General features: G+C 36.2%; 3 protein-coding genes across 3 annotated transcripts; 2 read left to right on the forward strand and 1 right to left on the reverse strand.

The window, feature by feature from the left end:
• Nucleotides 1-5,025: 5,025 nt before the first annotated feature.
• LOC118480499 lies at nucleotides 5,026-6,259 on the forward strand. The gene is made up of 2 exons (XM_035975401.1): nucleotides 5,026-5,187; nucleotides 5,274-6,259. Exons 1-2 carry the CDS (start codon nucleotides 5,030-5,032, stop codon nucleotides 6,022-6,024), a joined length of 909 nt encoding a protein of 302 aa, XP_035831294.1. The 5' UTR covers nucleotides 5,026-5,029; the 3' UTR covers nucleotides 6,025-6,259.
• A 4,324-nt stretch (nucleotides 6,260-10,583) lies between these two features.
• LOC110870911 (WRKY transcription factor 55) lies at nucleotides 10,584-13,510 on the forward strand. The gene is made up of 3 exons (XM_022119978.2): nucleotides 10,584-11,081; nucleotides 11,967-12,098; nucleotides 12,856-13,510. The coding sequence occupies exons 1-3, from the start codon at nucleotides 10,726-10,728 to the stop codon at nucleotides 13,340-13,342; spliced, it is 975 nt and encodes a 324-aa protein (XP_021975670.1). The 5' UTR covers nucleotides 10,584-10,725; the 3' UTR covers nucleotides 13,343-13,510.
• Nucleotides 13,511-16,405: 2,895 nt separating this feature from the next.
• LOC118480304 lies at nucleotides 16,406-19,086 on the reverse strand. Its single transcript, XM_035975079.1, has 3 exons — nucleotides 18,350-19,086; nucleotides 17,708-18,246; nucleotides 16,406-16,565 (listed from the first exon to the last, which is right to left on the reverse strand). The coding sequence occupies exons 1-3, from the start codon at nucleotides 19,022-19,024 to the stop codon at nucleotides 16,406-16,408; spliced, it is 1,374 nt and encodes a 457-aa protein (XP_035830972.1). The 5' UTR covers nucleotides 19,025-19,086.
• Nucleotides 19,087-22,122: the final 3,036 nt, after the last annotated feature.

Genomic DNA, 22,122 nt, shown 5'->3' on the forward strand with positions numbered 1-22,122 from the left:
CAAGGTGGACAAGGAGGTGGTCTTTGAAGACTGTTTGGGTGGACCTGGGAATTTGTATTGTGTTTGTCTGAATGTAGGCTGAAACGATGCTTTAAACAAAGGGTAAAGTTGTAATTTGTGTTGGTGGCACTGTAGCCACCGACCTTGTTTTGATATTATATAAACTAGCTTACAACCCCGTGTATTACACGGATTGAATGACGAAAAATGTAAATTATAAACTTGTATATAATCCTTATTAATGAAATGACTTATTTAGATAAATTAATAAAACAAAAGAATAGTTATATTTTCGTTACTTGTACATGTGATTTGATACTTTATTACTAATTATTGTTTATACCCAAATAATATATTTTATCTTAACAAACATATATGGTTAGGGTAAAATGAAAACTTCTACGAGTTGTGAGAACCTAGATAACTTGACCTTACAAAAAGGTTTTTTGAATATTTTACAGAGAATGTGAATGAGCGGTTAAAGACTCAATGTGTTAAACTTTTTGATTTTGGATTCAAATGGTTAATACCACTAAAACATAAGGACTCAAAAAGTAAGTTACTATTAATTAAATTTGAAATTATACGTTTGATCTCTAACTATATTAAATAATATTATATTTATTATATTATTTGATACATTTATATTTGTTATAGATAATTATTAATTAAATTTGAATTTAGACGTTTATCTCTAACTTTATTAATTAATATTATATTATATTTTGTGTACAAAATTAATATGTAATACTACTATTAAGAGGAAGGATGCACAAAAGAGTGACACGTGTGCAAAATTTTTTTTTATTTATTAGTATAAGAAGATATCTATAATGAATATATCATGAACACCGGCATACATTGTATTATTGTAATAGACTTCCATGATGACATTAGACGCCCACATGCTATCATATTTCAATACACATGCGTGATTCAAGTGTGCAAGTTGTAGAGCTAGATTTAGATTCATATTACGTCATGGACTCATGAATTACTAACGGCGGATCTAGAAAAAACCTAAAGAGGTAACGCTTATATAAAAAGGGGCAGCGAAATCAAAAAAACATCAATTTTTTCCAAAATTTACACTACCGTCAGAGCGTTAAGGGGCAACTTGTTCTATGCTAGGTCCACACCACTGTAATGAAATCTAGAACTTATGAAATCCACTACGTGTGCTAATATGGATTTACTTTTATAAATCTAGAATATATGAAAATTCATTGACTTATTTATAAATCTGGAATATATGAAATTCATTGACTTAAAATTCCAATAGGAAGCAGAGGAGAAAAGATCTCAAGGGGAATGATCAATGATGCCAAACTAGTCTAGTCCCATGAGAAATTCATTAAATTGCTTAGTTTCCTTAAACTTGGTCATTAACTTCCCAATACTACAAGAACAGTTTCCACATGTGCAAAGGGGTGTACATGGTAACACTGAATGTACTTCATCCCACAAACCAGGCCCTCATCCTTGTGTAGTAGGTTGTGACTTCTGGTTTCTTTTCGGCACCCTTTCCGTCGACCATGGTGGCGACGATGGAGTTCTTGGTGTATGCAATTGTGTTGTGATTTTCGGGTTTTTAATTTTGGTTAGCCTGTTCCGATACCATAAAAATTTATGATATCAAAAGTTGTATTATAATTCACTAAACCATTTACAAGAGAAGGAGCCATAAAATAAGACCAAATAATACAACAAATCAGTCTAAAATTAAAAAAAAAGATATATGTTAATATCTTGGTTGAGTTCCATTATATGCAATGTTTAAAATACCGGTATGTACCAGTCGGTGATATCATATACCGGGCATGGGCCCGGTACGAAAAAAGACCGATAATACTAGAATATGGTATATGTTATACATTGGCGGTAAATCTTCTTCTACAGTTGAATCGGTTTGCAAAATCTTCAAATTTAATTTTTATATTTTATTAAAATCTGATAGTAAGGTAATAGCCGACCTTTCATATTTCCGGTAATTAACCTAGCTTTCCCAGTTCATGCGTGCGCTGCTCACGACCTTCCCATCTTCCATACTCCATCCTGAATTTGATTTATTCAACACTCCAATACCATAAACCTATTGTAGACATTTATTTAAAATAACTTTGTTTGAAAATTAAGTACTTTTGGATTATTTTTGTTATGGATTATTTTTCATTATAGAATCATGTATTTTTGGATTACTTTCTAAGATGAAGTTACACTTTTATGGAATTACAGGGTTAATTAGTCAACCTGATTAAATCGCCAGTATCAGTATAACCAATTATACCATTTCTAAGCCCAATCTGATATGATTTAAAAACTGATTTTTAAAACATTGGTTATGTGATGATATGATAGCAATAAATAAATGTAAGCAACTTAAAATATGGTAATTGTGACAACTAATGGAGTAAACCGGATTATGGTCAAAGTAGAATCGCTTGGGTCAAAACTGGCCGATCTAAAAAAACCATCATCTTGGTTTGTATCACACGGGTTCCGAACAAAATGAACTCATATGGCCATGAGGTGTACTCTAACAATTTCGGTGTTAACGGTGACATGTCATATTAACCGGTATTGCATGTGAAAGGGCATTAAAGGGATTATATGTTAATATGTTAACCGGATTATAAAGATTGAATTAATTATTCTTTTCTTTTTAAAACAAAAACCATTAAAAAATATGGTGAAGTTAACGAGATTAAACCATTTCCTTGAAGTGGTGTAAAGTAATATGGGGAAAAATAGATGATGTGGCACTTAGATGAAGTTAAGTGATTATTCTAATTATTACAAAACTATCGGTTTAACTGATTTCAAAGAAAAATAAAATACTAATTATTCTAATCGTCTTATATATCATTTAAAATGGGTCGATCTCTTTTGCCATTCAATTCAAATAAATACGTCTCATGAAAAGGTTATTTTCCCGATTATGCATATTTTCAGTTCAAAATTAGCAACCTTATATATTGTCAAAATATCTTTTCCGTAATCATTAGTTATTGTTTTGCCTGTCCATTCTTTTTTTTTTTTAAAGATCAACAAACTATTATTCAAGGGTGTACATATTCAGACACCTTGTTCCCTAAATTCACACCCTTCTATACGCTTCGTATAGGGCTATACGAAGCGTATAGGGTTGCTTTTCCCGACCAACTTCTGCACCTCGTACAACGTCACATCAGTCAACTTATACGGGGAGTCTAGGCCTGTACGAGGGGCCAATACGAAGGCCCTTAGACGCCTCGTATAGACCTATACGAGGCGTCTTGGACTGACCGATTTGACTATGAAGGGACTATGTCTGACATGACTTAAAGGCATACGGGGAGTAAAGACCTATACGAGGCGTCTTTAGCTCCCATAAAATGCAACCTACAGTGCGTTCTTGGTCCACATCCGAGGTTTCAACAAAAAACCACTCACATTCTGTTTGTTTTTTTATTTGTGTTTGCGTTATTATCATCCCGGAGTGTTGAAATGTCATCATATTGGAACGGCAACTATATCTTCGGGCAATATTCTAGCGAAAACTGGGGGCACGAAAGCGTTCCGGTAACAGTTATTAGCGTAAATGTTATAATTACTTGTTGTTTTCGTTTATTATTTACTAATGATGATACGGTTGTCTATTTTGGAGGAGTCTGGCATTCCCGATTCTAATGAGCAAGAGGAGGTTGTGTCTAGTATACAAGGAAAACAAAACAGCCCGTTTCTAGATTTGAACAAGCATCCTCCTGTTGATGAAACAGCCCCTGTAGATGACTCATACCCTGCTAGTGGATACGGAGGAGACGGTGGATACGGAGGAGACGGTGGATACGGAGGACACGGTGGATACGGAGGAGACGGTGGATACGGAGGAGACGGTGGATACGGAGGAGACCGTGGATACGGAGGAGACGGTGGATACGGAGGAGACGGTGGATACGGAGGAGACCGTGGATACGGAGGAGACGGTGGATACGGAGGAGACGGTGGATACGGAGGGGACGGTGGATATGGTGGATACGGTGGATACGGGGGATACGGTGGATACGGAGGAGACGGTGATCATCAGCAATTCATTTCCCCGGGCACTCCTTATGTTCATCAAAACAATTCGGACGTTGGAGGATATGGTGGTTATGGTGGATATGGTAGATATGGTAGTGAAGCACCTCCCATTCTGGACAGTCTGTACTTAAAAAAGACGGTATAAATTACTATTTTATTATTAATATTTTATTATTATTAATTTTATTATTATTATTTTTATTATATTATTATTATTATTATATTATTATTATTATTATTATTATTATTATTATTATTATTATTGTCGATGTTACAGGTTTTCAACTCCTTAGATGAACTAAAGAAACGGATACAAGAAATAGCAAATGCGGATGGTTTCGTTATTGTCACCCGTCGATCAAAGAAAATCGGGGGAAGAACCGGGAGGGTATGGCTTGAATGTGATCGTGGTGGTGAGCACCAGAGTACAGCAACACTTAGAAAAGCTGGAAGCAAAAAAACCGGTTGCCCGTTTTACCTGCTGGCTGTCCGAAACCACCCGTATGAAACCTGGGAGATAAAAGACGGAACAATTGAACATAACCACGAACTTTGTGAGGACCTGTCGGCCCACGCGTTTGTGCGAAGGTTTACTCCAAGCGAAATGAAACTGATCGAGCAGCTGACAGCTCAAAACATGGAGCCGCGCAAAATATTTCAAACGATAAGGAAGCAGGACCCCGACAGGTTTCATGTTCAGAAAGACGTTCAAAACGTTGTAGCGAAGATTAGAGCCGAACAAAGACAAGGATTGACTCCCATGCAGTCACTAGAAAATGTGCTGATGAAGAACGACTTTATTTACGAGATCCGGGAAGAACCCGGAACAGAGATCGTAACAGAGATCTTCTTTCTTCATCGGGACTCGAGAGTCTTGTGGCGTGCATTCCCCCACGTCATGATGATCGATGCAACGTACAAGACAAACATATACAATATGCCCTTTATCCAGATTGTTGGTTTATACATGCAGGAGGAGATCGAGACTGAGATCTACACAGCGGGGCTAGTGGTGGTTGAAAAACCCACTCTTGTTGGGTTTTGGCAGGTGATTGCGGGGGCGGATCATTGGGAGCATGACAAGTCGAAGGGGAGGGTGTCGTTTGTTAGCGACCCACTATACAGGTATGTACGTTTATTATTGCAATTATTGTGATTATATGCACTGTTTATTAATCTCTGTTTTTGTATTTCGCTAACACTATCTGCAGGTATCTGCACCATTTGCTCGCCACTTCTATATCAGCGCGCGGCTACAGCCGTGAGTGGTGTACGACCACAGATCTTTTTTTCCTATATTGTTTGTTGTATAGGAGGCCGTGCGCGCTAGCACACGGTCTAGCCCAGTACTTCGCCTCCGGCCATCACCGGCAGGAGCGCGGATTTTTGTATGGCGGGGCGTACGTGACCGTCATTGCCCGTTCATTTGGCCTCGTACCACATCAGGACCCACATCTACGGACGCCGGCCATCATGCCGACGCGGATGGGTATGCCGTCGCTATGGGGGATGAGGGTTATCAAGAGGTTCCCGGTTGGCCCGCGGTTTAAAAACCGCGAGGGGGGCGTATGGAGAGAGGAGGACCTACCAGAGCATTTCGAGGACGTTCATCCTCCTGCAGATCCTGCTGATGTAGTGCCCGTGGAGGACCCTCCGGAGGATCTAGACGGTGCAGCGGGGCCACAGCCACCGCCACCTGCCGGGGCACCTCAGTTTCCACGTCACGCTATTCGAGGTGGTGCCCCAGGAGCTGCACTACATCCGGATGTACTAGCCAGGCTTGACAGGCTCGACGATTTGGTAGGTTGGTTGGTACGGGCGGAGCAGGATAGACGAGAGAGAGAGGGATTACCCCCGATACCGCTTCCACCGGTTCGAGCACCACATCAGCAGCAGCAGCCGCAGCAGCAGCACCAGCCGCAGCAGCAGCATCAGGATTCAGATTCGGATTTGGATGCATAGACCTGTTGTTGTTTTTATTGTTATTGTGGATGTACAAACTTATCTTCTATATTTTTGTTATGGATGTAAACAGTTATCTTATATATGTCATATTTATGTTTGTTTTCAGTTATTCGGTTACTCAATGATTGTTCTCTTAAATTTAGATAATACGGAAACAATATAACCCCTGAATATAATACGGAAACAATATTTGAAAGAAATAAAATTTTAATCGAAAGAATAATATTTAAAAAAGTAAAATGTTAAAAACAATATAATATATTTAAAGAGCCGATTTTTAAAATAGTTGATTTAATCGACGCTGAAACAAAAAAATTTTTTAAACTTTTTATAGTGTAAAAAACAAAAAAAAACAAAACTTTTTTAAAAATAAAAAAAAACGATTTTTAAAGGCAAATAGTTAATTTTTAAAAAACAACAACTTTTTATAGTGTAAAAAAGAAAAAAAAAACTTTTTTTAAAACCTAAAAAAATTTCATCAAAAAAACACATCTTCAAAAACCATCCAAAAAACCAACCCAAAACCCACCAAAACACCCCTCATTTCAGCCAAAAAAAAATACCAAACAGAGACGCCTCGTATAGCCCCATACCCTGCGTATAGGGTTCCTTAAACAACGTGCCTGACACCCTCTGTACACCCATCGAATTCAGTGCATGGACGCCTCGTATAGGTCTATACGAGGCGTCTAGGTTTGCAAAAGTGTGGATTTAGGCGCAGTGGGTGTCCGGATAGGCGGAGCCTTATTCAATCAAGACCCAACCAACAGGTTGGATCAACACCACAGTTACATTACAACGTGCAGAATAACCAAATAATCACACATTCATACAAGACACCTCAAAGTTACACCACTGTGCCCATGTCAAGCTGTTAGCTTTGGCCCGATTCTTGACCCACACAAACCCGAGACGTTTAATCTCCTCCTTGATGCCTTCTATACTGCCGGTTTTCTACTTGAAAATCCACTACTCATTTATGCATTTTTGCCTGTCCATTCTAATTGTCATATCTTCTTTGCCGTCTCAACTTAGCTTAGGTAAAGCATCAAGTACAAGAGAACATTTTTTTTGAACTGTACAAGAGAACATTTTAATACAAGTATATCTTGACAATTTAGGTATAGCAAGTGTATTTTTCAATTTTAATACAAGAGAACATTTTATAGCATTTTCCATTGAACGTACTTCGTCCCCAATTTTCAAACGACTATAACGTTTTCATATCATAAAATTTAGAAAAAATTATATCGTTTTAACGAGTATTTCGTTTTCTTTAATTTGAGCAGACTATTTCTGTGGTTTTCTTAATTTTTAAAAAAATTATTTAAAAGCTATAAAGTTACGAGATTTGTGTAACGTTACATGATATGTTACAGTACGTAATTACCGGAGAAAAAACCATAATACCGTTTTTCATTTGTTTTTTCAATTGCTGAAGCTTTCAAATTACGTAATTACCTCTGCGTTATTTTGAGTCGATGATCTTAGGGAACCAATGGATATGGATGTTGCGTATTGTATGGTTACCCTCATCTCTCTTCTTATTAGAACAATGAGATGATGATATAATACTATTTAAACTAAAATCATTAATATTTAAACATTTTGATGTTCAGTTGGTTGAAATTCTTTAAAAATGTAAACTAAATTATATTCATCGATTCTTTGGTTTGATGGATTTATTATAGTCTAAGGGATAACATGTTTAGGAAATGCGTAATGAGGGATTATAGGGTGTGAAAGTTTTGATAACGTTCTAACACCATTCTTCTGGTATTATAGGGGCGTGAAGAGAGATGGTCATTTCTAAGATAATGACAAATGAAGAGAAAACAAAATAGAAAGCAATGATTGAAAGAGCATTAAAAGACGTTATCCATTACACAATTTTTAAAGGTTATTAGACCATGGGGGTGGTTCGGGGAAGCCCTTTGTGGCAACTCATGTGGCACCTTCTCCCAAGGGGAACACCATGGATCCCCGTTCTCCCCGAGCTCACTTTTGAGATTTGAGGATGTTGATTGGTTGGAGGGGAATGGGTACACCACTCCCCTAGATGGGGAAGATGATGAGGTGGAGGTAAGGTGATGATGTGGATGTTGGGGAGGGTTACACCACACCCCATGGTCTAATGATGTTAATTTGGCGAAATATAGTAAATTACAAAAATCGTCCTTTATGTTTACACCATATTGCAAATCATGTCTTTTATCTTCAAAATTTACAAATAATGTACTCTACGTCTACAAATCCTTACACGTTACATCCATTAACCCTAACTCAATTAAATTTTAGTGTTAAATTAGGAAACACAAGGGTATTTTGGTCTTTTACCCATTTATTTAAAAACATTTTAATAACTACTGTCATCGTCACAACGTCACCATTGTGGCCGCTAGCACCGCCTCATTGTTACCATCAAAGCAGATACACCACCATCACCACAACTAACACAATCATCATTTTGATCACCGCCGCCTAAGGACTGCCTGCCGGACGGTTTCAAGTCCACTGCCACGACCAACACCAACACAACAACTTCTGTTTTTGTTGCAACCTTCATCACCACCACATTCCAAGTTATGTAACAAATTTAAAAAATCAAATATAATTATTTGTAAATTAAATTCATCAAATATTGATTACCTATACAAAATCAAATTCATTCAGTTATATTCAGTTATAGTTTTTTAAAATTATTATATATAACAAAAGAGGGTTTCTATTATTTTATTATTTTTCTTTGATAAATTTACCAAAATGTCATCAAGTGGTTTTTATTTCTATTTTTGTATTAAATCCTTCAATTTTTAGCATTGTCCCTAACACTTTCTCAACTTTTTAAAAAATTTGTAAAATATCACTTTTGACTCCCTCAAGTTTTATGTGCTTATTTTATGTACGTGGGTCAACTATAATACGTTTCCGTGCTTATTTCTATTTACGTTTTTTGTTGGTCTATGCATTGTCTGGAAACGAGTCGAGTCAAATATAATATGTTTTCACTAGACGGTATAAATTCGAGTTACTTTACGTTTCGACTCCGCCGCCACAGGTGGTACCATTTATTAACGTATAAAACGCTATTTTCTTACGTGCTTATTTTAAGTATGTTTCGTTATAAATCCAAGTTAGTTTACGTTTTACCTTTTGACTTAAATCTTCTTGGTAATGAGTCAGTTCAAATATAATACATTTTCGTGCTTATTTTCATGTGCGTTTTTAGTTAGTCTACGTTTTAACGTAACTTTTGTTCGAATACGAGTCAACTCAAATATTTAACGGTATAAGTTCGAGTTATTTAACGTTTTGACGCCGCCGCAACACGCGACGGGTCAAAATACTAGTTTTAAGAAAAAGTTCATAAATTTTCAAATACAACTTCTCAAAATATCATTAAAAGCAAAAGCCTCTAAAATAATTGGCGTTGTCAAATGAGACAACATTTTCCATGCTACGTTCTGTACTTTTAAACATTAGTGTAAACTCAATAATTTATTATCATCCTTAGCTAAAAAACAAAACTAAGGTAAAAAATGGAATGTGTAAAATTAATTATAAAAAATGTACAATGGCTTTCTTTAATTATTACTGTAGTTCGATAACGAAAAGATCAATCATTTTTATATGCAAAAAATTTAAGTGTTTATATTGTTTGTAATTTTATTTAAACCAGTTGCCGGTTTATATCAATCGAAGTATGTTTCTAACAGTTAAAGTTAGTGAAAAGAAAGTTTTTGGAGTTTTTATTTTAATGCTAACGGATCAATAATCTATATTATATTATATTATATTATATCATATTTTAGAATGGTTAACTCACATTTTATGTAAGTGCTCTGTACAACAATCCATCAAGATTAAAATCCTCAATCAAGGAGCGCATTTATTACATACTTTCAATAAATTTAGGCTATAATCCGCTTGATGAATAAATAAAAATAATTAGAAATCTAAATAAAAGTGAATTGTTTCAAAAGAATTATAGATAGTGCATACAAACAATTACATTTTACGCTCTTTAAAATCAAATTGGACGTCAATAAAACTCTATTTGATTTATCAATGTTTATAAATCTTTTAAAAACATCAGAAATTAAATATTCGACCCTGTGTATAATTCGCTACCTAAATTAAGTTGAGATAACCAACTTTTAATAATGTTTAGAATTAGTTTTTTTAATATTTCTAGATTAAGTTGAGATAACCAACTTTAATAATGTTTAGTATTAGTTTTTTTAATATTTCTAGATTAAGTTGAGATAACCAACTTTTAATAATGTTTAAAATTAGTTTTTTTTTTTTTTTTTAATATTTCGAGTTGTGAAAGTGCAACATTTTTTTCAAGTCATGTGTTTCAAAGTGTAGAAAATTCTTCCACCAAATAATAAGTCTAACGACCTCCTCACCCATACCAAGTCGTCTTGTAGACCCAACTCAAAAAAGCTACCAATTTTTTTGAGACCATGACCAAGTCAACCCAACCAACGTATCCAAGAGATTACAAATACTTTGAATCCTTTTCTTTTTTTCTTAACCCCTTTTACCCATTTCTTCACATTCTTTTCTTCATATACACATACATTTATCATTATATTTATACCATCATTTTTCTTGTATACGCTACACCAACATTTTGTTATACACATTAAACCGTTCTTAACTCGAAAATAGAGACCGCGAAAACCGTCATTAATGGAAGAAATTGCTTCTTTGCTCTCTTTTGGGTGTAAGTTAGTTAAAGATCTAGAAGAAACCCTACCCAACATGGCAAACCAGCCTCATGTTCTCATTAGTTCATGTGATGATATCAGTAAGGTTTTCGGTAACGTGCGCGACCGGTTGAGCATGGCGGTGCAGGACTATGGGAACCACGAGGCGCAGGCTGGTGGCGGTGGGTCGGTGTCGGAGTGGCTCAGGAGTTCACAAGCAATGAATATGCAGGTGTTGCATGAACATGAACAAGTGGCTCAACACCAGCAGCATAGGTTTGATCAGGGTGTTGGTGGTCAAGAACATTTGGATGGTTCGTTGCTACGAACACGAAGAAGGTAATGGGAAATTATGGTTTGACAAAATGAATTATAAAGGTGGTTAATTTTTTATTATGTTTAGAACATGTTTTGTTTGAAGTTTTCCATGAGTTCATACTTGGAGGGAAAAAAGACTCTACATAATCTTACATGCAAATTTTTTTGTATATATAAAATGGGTCCTACACTCCTACGTATGCCCTACATGTTAAAGAGGCAAATCTATAAATGCATGCAAAAAGAATTTATTTATGTAAGATTCAAATTTACGTCACTATTTTTCCTAATATGGAATCTAAAAAAAAACCACTAAACTATATATATTTGTTGGTAATCCATCGGAAATCACCAACGAATTGCCGAGGGAAACTATGACGGTCTAACCGACAATTACTGACGAAAAATGTGTCGAAAATGAGACTTTGCACTAGAAAATTTGTCGGTAATCCGTCAGTAACCGTCGGTTATACTAATTATTTTTTAGTGTAAACTAGTTGTTAATTAGAAATGTCAATCGCTACACATTATAAGTCATAAACAATGTTTTTAGAACTAGACCGACACACTAAACGACAGGGCTCGGTCTTAGAGCCTAGTTTGCCGGTAATTGAAGAACGTAAGATAAACGTTTTTTTACAGATTTTTCACCGCTTAGTTAAAAACTAGCTGATTTACACATGTCATTCCTTGGGGTAAACAAACTAACGCTACATACATTGTTCTTCTTTAACCGGTAAAACTATTAAGGTTTTTTGAACGGCAAAATTATTTTTAATCCTGTCGTTTGTGCGACTTGAACTCCCTCTCAAGGTGTTTAAAGGTTTTATCTTTACCAATGGACCACCAACTATTAAGTATTGTCCGGTTTTCAAAAGATTATATATTTCTTGTTTGTAAATGCAGAAAACATGAAGCGGATAGACGAACCATTAGAGTGCCTGCGCCTAGAATGGGGAACACAGAAGTTCCACCGGAAGATGGCTACACTTGGAGAAAATATGGTCAGAAGGAAATTCTTGGTTCTAGATTTCCAAGGTATATAAATCAAAGTCAACAACATATTATTCGAACATAACAGTTTTCTTTATAAGACCAAAACACATGTTAACCTTCCAAAACTAAATTAAAAAAAAAATGAGTTAAATGTCATTTTAGTCCTTATGGTTTGGGTCATTTTGCCAGTTTAGTCCAAATGTTTGAAACATTGTCATTTTAGTCCAAATTGTTTCAAGCGTTGCCATTTTAGTCCACTGGGTTAACTCCGTCCATTTTTTCTATTAGCTAGAAAGGTAATTCGATTATTTTATATGGTCGAATTGCTCTTCTAGTTAACAGAATTACATATAAAATGACCGAAATGCCCTTCTAGTTTACAGAATAAAGGATGCAGTTAACCTAATGGACTAAAATGGCAATGTTTGAAAGCTTTGGATTAAACTGATGAAATGACCCAAACCACGGTGTATACGGTGTATAAAATGATACTTAACTAAAAAAAATTAACACAATTTTTTGAGTGTTTGTGTTACACGTCAGATTGAAAGTTTCTTGTCGCAAATCTTGAAAGTCCACAATTCTATGATTGCAACGGGTTAAAAGTGACCTTTTTAATTGGTTGAATTCAACGGTTTTGGTATACAAGGTGGTCCTCTTGCCACGACATGTGTTTACTGTCGTTTGAATATTCAACCTTTCAAATATTTAATTTCATGCTTACCATTACCATTACCATTCTGTTAATTTCTAGATGATAAACGACTTTAAATTTACACTTCGGTCCCTTATATTCCAGGGGATATTACAGATGCACCCACCAGAAATTATACAACTGTCCAGCTAAGAAACAAGTACAAAGACTTGATAACGACCCCTTCACTTTTGAAGTAACATATCGGGGTGATCATACATGTACCATGTCCTCTACCGCGCCCTCCATGGCCCCACCACCGCCAGTCGAGGCTATAACCACCCATTCTCCACCAACTCATTTGGCACCTACGGCGTCACAATCACTCCCTCAATGGTTATCGATAGATCTCAAACAGTCAGTCGGAGATCTTTATAGTATTACGCATCAAAGCATGCAACCCTTTAGGAACCAAACCGATATCGGTAATGAGGCAGGCCCATCGTCTCCTACTAACTATGTCGACTATCCAAGAGTGACAGATCTAGCGGATACGATGTTTAATTCTGGTAGTAGCAGCAATAATAGTATGGAACTAATTTTTTCTTCTCAAAATGAAGAAAAAAAGGAGGGTGGAGATAATACACATTAATTACATACATTAAAAAAACAATCAAGTTTTTGTACCTTTAGGAATGCTACATTTAACAAATAAATAGGTTATCTTTGGTAAGGTTCTAATTGCCAAATGTATAAGTTTCCTTTCATCCTTTTAGCTCATGTAATTTATGAAAATTGATTTTACATTTTACTTTTTTTATTGCACTTTCTATTATTTATGAAAATTAATTTTACACTTTACTTTTTTTATTGCACTTTCTATTTGTAAATTGGTGTTTTAATAAGATTGAAAGGTTTTTATTTTATTTTGTTATTGTTAGTTTTAGAAACGTTTTTAGATGTATGTATGCATGCATGAATGTATATAAATGTATATATGTGTAATATATATTAATATCTTGTTCTTGTTACCATGGTCCATCACCCCCACTAAGGCCACGACCCACGAGTGCTTGCCACCCTAAGTCCCACCATTCAATTTTTTTTATTTTTTTTTTTTTTTTGAACGGTGAACACAAAGAAAATAACATATCAAATCTACTTTCTCAAGATATACAAGTTAGTTATTGTTGACTGAAATTCCCGACTCCTTACAAGTCGATGATGGGAAAGGGTGACAAAGGAGTTCAAGTTACAAGTCGGTGAACTTGAAGGACCGTATTTAACAAGTAGGTTAAATTGGTTAAGTTTCCTAATTACATTAAGGTGTAGGGAGTGGTTAGACACTTGAAAGTGATAAACTTCAAAATCCACCAATGAGAGTGTGCCATGTCATTCAATGAAAAGTGTTTAAACTATGCTCAAATTGTTGGCAATGGTTAGACACTTCATGAATTGGTAAACTATTTAAAAAAATGAAAAATGTGTGATTGATTAAGATGACATGGACCCCACCCCACACACCCCCTCTCTCTCCTACCCTCCCTCTCCCCGATCGGTAACCCATCTCCACTTCTCCGATTTTACCGAGCGGCAAAACCCACCGGCAGTGGTGTTACCGCCCGGTAAACCACCTTTGCCGAGTGGGTTTGCCGCCCACTCCGGATAACATTATAATTATTTGGTAATGTCTTGGCCACCAAGTTAGGGTTAGACATTATTAAAAGATAAGAGAAGAGATAAAACGAGTTATGTTTTATGAGTTATTGCAATCAAGTTTTTTGAGTTATATTTTCTTGGTTATAATAAAAGTTCTTGGAGAGTTATTCCATTTGTTCTTGTTCTTATGTTTGATTATTCGATTGGGACTTGAATTGGTATAAGAGCCAAGTTCAATCATCATAATCAAAACAAGGAGCCAAAGTTGAATTCTCACCGGCTTTCGGAGTTGTTGATCGAAGCCGGCGTTTGAGAGTTCGTGATCTAGACCGAGTTGAGGGTTCGAGACCAATATCGGCTTAATCAGAACCTGTCAGGTTCCGATTTGCAATCAGCGGCATTACTTAAAGCCTTGGCCAGCGGCAATCAGGACTAGAGGATTTCCGATCAGAGTAGTCACGTTACCAGCGAAAATCGTTTTGCAGGTTATTGTCGTATGCGGCAATTTCTTTATAAGGCATTCTAGCTGCATTATATTAGAGAATAAAAACAAGAGACAAGAGAAGAGATAAACTGAATTATGGTTTACGAGTTATTGTATAATCATGTTTTTTGAGTTATATTTTCTTGGTTATAATAAAAGTTCTTGGAGAGTTATTCCATTGTTCTTATTCTTGTGTTCGATTATTCGATTGGGACTTGAATTGGTTGCTTGAGGTGGCTTGATTTTTTTTTGGGATCCGACAAGATATTCAAGAAATAAAAGAAAACAATTTGTTTATTTTTTTCTTCTTTGTTGCTGGTGACGTAGAACAAGAATACACAAATACAAGTTTGTGTTATTTTCGGTTGAACAAGTTTACGTTCACTGTTGACTTGAGTTGTATTATTTGATTCGAGTAAGTGGGTTCAATTCAAGATTTATATTTAGGTCATGTGTAGTCATAAAGCCCTTTTGTGGGCGTTATGCGACACGTGTCGTGCCACGTCACACAGGGGCTTTATGTCACTAGAGCCCGTAGTCATAAAGCCCCTACCTCATCATAACCAAAGTGTAAAATGCAGGGACCAAAGTGTAAAATGCAGGGACCAAAGTGTTTTAATGCAGGGACCAAAGTGTAAAATGCAGGGACCAAAGTGGAAAATGGAAACAACAAAACGCCGTGAAAAAAGTAGCGCCCTCCCCCCATTTTCATCTCATAAAGCCCCCCGTAATGGTGTTCAAGGGCTTTATGGGGCTTTATGAGGTGAGATGGAGCCCCACTACACAAGGCCTTATACACAAAACGCTTGTACTTCGGTAATTTTGAACCTACGTAGCAATGATGTAACTGCAAAGATTTTTTTCATCTACTTATATTAATAAGTATAATATATAAAATTATTCATATTGTGTTCTCACTGATTTGAGTAAACTGCCATTTTAGTCTCTGTGGTTTGGCCAGTTTTGCCATTTTAGTCCAAATCTCAAACTTTTTAAATCTGGGTCCCTGTGGTTTCGTTTTTGTTGCCATTTTAGTTCAAAAGTTAAATTTGGTCAGATTCCCCAACTTAAACCCTTAAGTTTTGTCCTTTTGCACATGGGCAAAATGGTCATCTTATCATTAATATATATCACAAATTTCTAATTAAAAAAATAAAATAAAATTCATCAATGACCTGTGCACCACTCCTCACCATCGTAAATAATTCCCACATCAAAACATCAAATTTGTAAATCTACATCTGAAACACATCTATGATACCCAAAATTCAAACACAGACACAACCTCTGCACATGAACCGCAGATTCAAGCTACCCAAATCAATTAACACAAAACATAAAACCCAACCCATATGATACCCAAAATTCAAACACAAACACAACCTCTGCAACCCCACATGAGTGTTCTTCGTTCTTCAAGATCTCATGCCATTACACTTCAAATCAAAAGTCAAATACAAGATAAAGGCCTAATGATGCTACTACCTGATTTTGACGATTGTTGATTTTTCATAAACTGTTTTTCCGCTAGGTTTTCCGATTGCCGTTTTGTTCAGATTCCGACTCGGAATCTCACATCAGCGATGAAGATGATGGCCGCTGTGAAACGTACGGTGACGATTGCTGCAGATGAGGTGGATGAGGATGAATATGATGATGAGATGTAGGAGTAGACGGAGATCGGTGAGGCGGCGATGACGATGACGTGTCTCCGACGACTCTACCACGGCCACTACAGTGGTTCTTCCATTTTAGATGTGGTACAGGTGAAGATGAAGATGAAATCAGATGATAATCAACGCTATGATATTAATTGAAAGTGGTGGTCGGATGGTGGTGATGGTTGTGGTGGTAGAACTGAAAGTGGTGGTCGGATGGTGGTGATGGTTGTGGTGGTAGAGATGGTGGTAGTTGGTGAGGCAGGTGGTTGTGTGCGTGGATTAGGTTTAATTTGGAGGAGGAAGATGATCTCTCATGTACATGTTTATAAGGTCATTAATAATTTTATTTTATTATTTTAATTAGAAATTTGTTATGATAAAACTTGCAAAGACCAAAATGCCCTTCACTAAAGGACAAAAAACCATGTTTTTTTATGAAAAATCTGAGCTAACTTTGCTTTTGGACTAAAATGGCCAAAAAAACGAAACCACAGGGACCCAGATTTAAAAAGTTTGAGATTTGGACTAAAATAGCAAAACTGGTCAAACCACAGGGACTAAAATGACAGTTTACTCCACTGATTTTATTATCTCAGATTTACCATATTTCATACAAAATAATATACAAGACATTGTCGATATATAGATAAATATTAATTTATTAGAACTGACAAAGAAAAATTCATGAGGTTGTGCATGTTTTTGGTTCTCATTTCATTTCATTTCATTTCATTATCTCGTTAAATGATACTGAAATTATATAATATATGCTCTGTTCATCTAATCATGTGAAACGAAATACGTGTATAGGTCGTGTTATTTATTTGCTTTATTTGTCAATAATAGGGCTGACAAATCGTGTTTTATCAGGTTTGACAACCTTAAGGTGTAAGGGGTGCTCACCTAATAGGTGAATCCCCCATCTTACACCTAACCAATCACATGGTGCCACGTCAACTCCCCTAATACACTCCCCTAATTCCCCATTTTGATGGCGTTCAAAATTTTTTTTTTTTTTTTTGTTAAAATTATGGATGTTTAAAAATTTATATAAAAGACATTTCATTAAATTTAAAAAAAAAAATACATTCAAACTAGAAAAAAAAAACACATTCAAACTAGAAAAAAAAAACACATTCAAACTAGAAAAAAAAATACATTCAAACTAGAAAAAAAAATACATTCAAACTAGAAATCGCATGGCCACCCGTACTTGTTAGCGATTTCTCGCTTTCGGGCTAGGATGATCGGCAACATAGTTGGCGGAACATCGTCGTGCGGCTTAAGGAAGGTTTTCATATCTCGATCGTAATTGTAGTTTTTCATCGTCTCGATTTGTACCGATATGAGCTCGCGAGCCTCCGACTCTCTTTTTTTCCTCAATTCGATCGCCTCCAATTCTACCGCTTGCTTCGCTTCTTTCATGGCGGTGTACACTTTGAATTGTGCCGCCAACTCGGCCGAGCTTCCCTCGGACGATGTAGCTTGACGCTTGTCTCGCCGTTGTGCTCTTTGTGGCGAGGGATCTTCGTTAATATCCGGTATTGAAAAGTCTACTTCAACCGGCTTTCTTTTATGTGCCGAACCTTCACCTTCCTCGCCCATCAATGGGACTTGGGCCCATTTCTCGTGTTTTCGAACGACCTCCCACGCCTCGATGTGTTGAAAACCGCTTGGAAATCTTTCTTTAAATTCTTTTAACGCGACTTTCATCACGTCGAGATCTTGACATCCACTTGCTCGTGTGCGATCCTACATGTTATAAAATAAAAAAAAAATTAGAAAGTGTTAAAAAAGTATGAACTTAGAAAAAAAAATAAAAAATATGCAATGTTAAAAAAAATATAATTTTTACCGCTTGTTGGTATAGGCCGTTGAAAAAGTTTATTTTCGCATGCATCGGGTTCCATTTAGACCGTACTTGATGAACGGTCCGGTTACTTCCACCGATAGTTTTGTTAAAGTGCTCTAAAATTTTACCCCAAAAACTTTCGCGACTTTGTTGATTGCCCTTTTTTTTGTTGGTAGAACAATGTACCCACGCCTTCGCCAACGCCTCTTCTTGTTCTTTTGTCCATTTTTCGCTCACCGTTTTCCCTTTTTTTTCTCGAGCCTCGTCTTCTTCGTTGCCCGCGTCTTCGTCCACATTATATTCATATTCCTCGTCGTCGTCGCCCAAATTTTGAGTTTCGGGCACTACCTCATCGTCCTCGTCGTCCTCGTCAATAGGTAGAGGACGTTCGACATTTCCTCGTGTAGAAGGAACTTGTGGAGAACGATAAGCATATGGGTCGAAGGCGGGGGATTGAGGAGGAGCGTCCATTGATAGCAAATTTTGAAAATAGCCGAAATTGGGTTGTTGGGTGTTGTAAAACGAGGGGTGTGGAGGTTGTTGGAAATAAAACGGGGGTTGTGAAGTGTATCCGTAAGGGGGTTGTGGTTGAGCATTTGCACCGCTCGAACCATCTCGAGACGGTTTCGATACCCGCCCCTTATTTTTTTTCTTGGCCTCGCGGGGTCGGTTCTCCATTGCTCGGTGTATAAAAAATAAAAAGTGGATGGGGTTTGGTTGGAGAGTATAAAAAATAAAGAGTGAAATGGTTGTGGTTGGAGAGTTTAAAAAAATATAGAGAATGAGATGGTTGTGGATAAAAAAAAGGGTGAAAATGAGTTGGGTATTTATATTAGTTTAAAAAAAATTGAATTTTTTTTTTTTTTATTAAAAAGTCGACCGTTCAACGGTCACCTCCTCGATCCACGCAACAATTACAGCGGTGAACCACCACCCAAAATCAACCCCGATTCGGGACCCCGCGGGGATGGCGGCGGTGTTCCCGATCGGGGAAACCCTTCACCGATCCATTCACCGATTGCGCCCCGTACACCCTTAGTCGATAAGATCAAACAAGGGTCCCGGCATTTGCTTTATAAATTACTCTATATACATATTATAAAGGGTGTGAAATAAAACCACATTACTTGAAAAAGAATATACTAAATTGACTGAAAATGAAGTAACCTACGAAAAAGGGATTCAACTTTCAAATTCATCGTTCATGTTCAAATTCATTTACATCATTCCCCATCTTCGCGTCTTTGTTGTTTTCTTTTGTTTTTTTCAGTTGTAGCTCGTATCTAGACTAGTTCTATTTTATTTTATTTTATTTTATTTTCGTTATCTTATTGAAATTTGTTATTGTTATGAACTGTTACAAATTATGTGTGTATCTGTTCAGAGATTAGTTTGTTTTGTTTTCTTATAGTTATCTTAATTGTATTAGTTTTTAATGTTTTAGTTTTTTATTGTTTTTCAAGTCACATGCTAAACAAATTAAATTTATTTAAAACAATTGCATTAACTTTCTTATCACAACATCTCTTGTTCGCGGTATTTAACACAGATTTGGACCTCTTTCCGAAACCATTGGCCAAAAAATATATTGCTTTTTTATGTGTATTTTTTTGATATATATTTTCGTTGTTATCCAAAAAGAAATATCATTTTTCGAGTGAGAAAGGAATGGGCCGTGGGCCTTGCATGACTGGTCCAAACTGCTATCATCATTCCTGGCCCCTGTGCCAAATTGGGCTCAACTTTGAAATGGTATTATTATTATTATTATTTATTTTGTATTTAATTTAATATTTAATATTAAAGTAATTAAAAAAAATGGTGAGTATGAGATAGAGTTAACAAGGTTAAACCATTTCATTAGGATGGGGTGAAGTAAACAGGTGATGTGGCGCTTATATGGAGTTAAAACGGTTAAAGTATACCCCATTGCCTAATAGACAAATGTGTACATATTTAGAAGTAGGATTTCCCGTAAGATCGAGAGTTCAAGTTTCATAATAGACAAATTTATACATATTTAGAAGTAGGATTATATGATGTAAGTTGGCCGGTAATAAAAGAGAGATTTAACAAATTTTGTTTGAAAAATTAAACTCAACTCATTGTTAAGAGTGTGTTGAAACGATCAATTATTTGAAAAATAAACCCAACTTATTGTAGGAAATTAGTTTTTGCCCCGCCCGCGTTGCAGGGCGATAAGGCAAATATTTCTCTCTCATAACATGTATGTCTGTACAGAGGGCAAAATCGGAATTATATTTTGAACAGGAGGCGAAATCATGATTTTAAACTAAGAGCAAAATATAATATTGAGCTAGGAGGAAAACATAATTTTATTTTTAACTGTGGAAAAAACGTAATTTTGAGCTGAGGGCAGAATCGTAATTTTGAGCTACAGGAAAAAACAACATTTTATTTTTAACTGGGGCAAAAACGTAATTTTAAACGGAGGGTGAAACCGTAATTTTAAATTGGGAACAAAATTAAAAAAAGAGTTTTTAAACCGAGGGAAAAAGCGTATTTTGAGCTTTAAACTGAGAATAAAATTAAAAAAACGTAATTTTAAACGAAAGACGAAAGCGTAACTTTAAACTGAGAATAAAATTAAAAAAAATGAGCTGGTCCAATAGGGAAGTGACATGCAGCTAATAATTTTGAGCTAGGGGGAAAACATAATTTTATTTTGAACTAGAGGCAAAAACGTAATTTTGAGCTGAGGGCAGAATCGTAATTTTGAGCTAGAGGGAAAAACAACATTTTATTTTGAACTGGGGGCAAAAGCGTAATTTTAAACGGAGGGCGAAACCTTATTTTTAAACTAGGAACAAAATTAAAAATTAGTTTTTGAATCGAGGGCAAAAGTGTAACTTTGAGTCAAGGGGCAAAATTATAATTTTATTTTGAGCTGGGGGCGAAAACGTAATTTTAGCTAGGGGCAAAATTATAAGTTTATTTTTTAGCTTGGGGCAAAATCGTAATTTTAAACGAAGGACGAAAGCGTAATTTTAAACTGGGAATAAAATTAAATTAAAAATGGGTTGGTCAAATAGGAAAGTGCCAGGCTAGCTGCCTGGCACTATTCCTTTTCACTTGTAAGGGTGAGAGGGGCACTCCCCTCTTAGGGGAGTCCCCTCTCTTACGCACACCCAATCAGGTTATGCCACGTCAACTCCCTTCTTAAACTCCCCTCACACCCTCAATTTGATGGCGGCACTCCTCTCTTAGGGACTTGTCTTTTTATTCAAAAAGAAAAAAAAAATTGATTGGTGGGAATGAAGGGACCCCACATGCAAACTCCCTCTTTCTCTTCATTCTTCATCGGTGAACCCTCCCCGATCCCCCTCCCCGATTTGCCTCACCGTGGGGATGGCGACGGTGTTCCCGCTCGGGGACTTGAGTCACCGCTCCACTCCCCGCATGGTGCCCCGTATACCCTAAATGTATATGTAGAGAATTATATATCGTGAAAAATATACTCACAATTATAATAACATATCCATATCTGATCCCTAGATGCTTGTGCAAACGCACATGTATGCAATGGCTTACCCAATATTTTTTTTTTTTTTGAGGATAACTTCATTCAACCAAAAACAAACCAGCTCGAAACCGAGCGGCCCAAACCCAAAACAAGCAACCCCTATTACAAAATTACATATTTACACCAATCCTCCCAAAAAATACCTCTATTCTTAGATCTATTTTTATACAAAATATAACCCATCGATCTAATATCTCAAAAAACCTTTTCAATCCTAAATGACTTTCCCGAA

The sequence above is a fragment of the Helianthus annuus genome, chromosome 7 (assembly GCF_002127325.2).
Source record: "Helianthus annuus cultivar XRQ/B chromosome 7, HanXRQr2.0-SUNRISE, whole genome shotgun sequence".
In the NCBI taxonomy this organism is placed as follows: domain Eukaryota; kingdom Viridiplantae; phylum Streptophyta; class Magnoliopsida; order Asterales; family Asteraceae; genus Helianthus; species Helianthus annuus.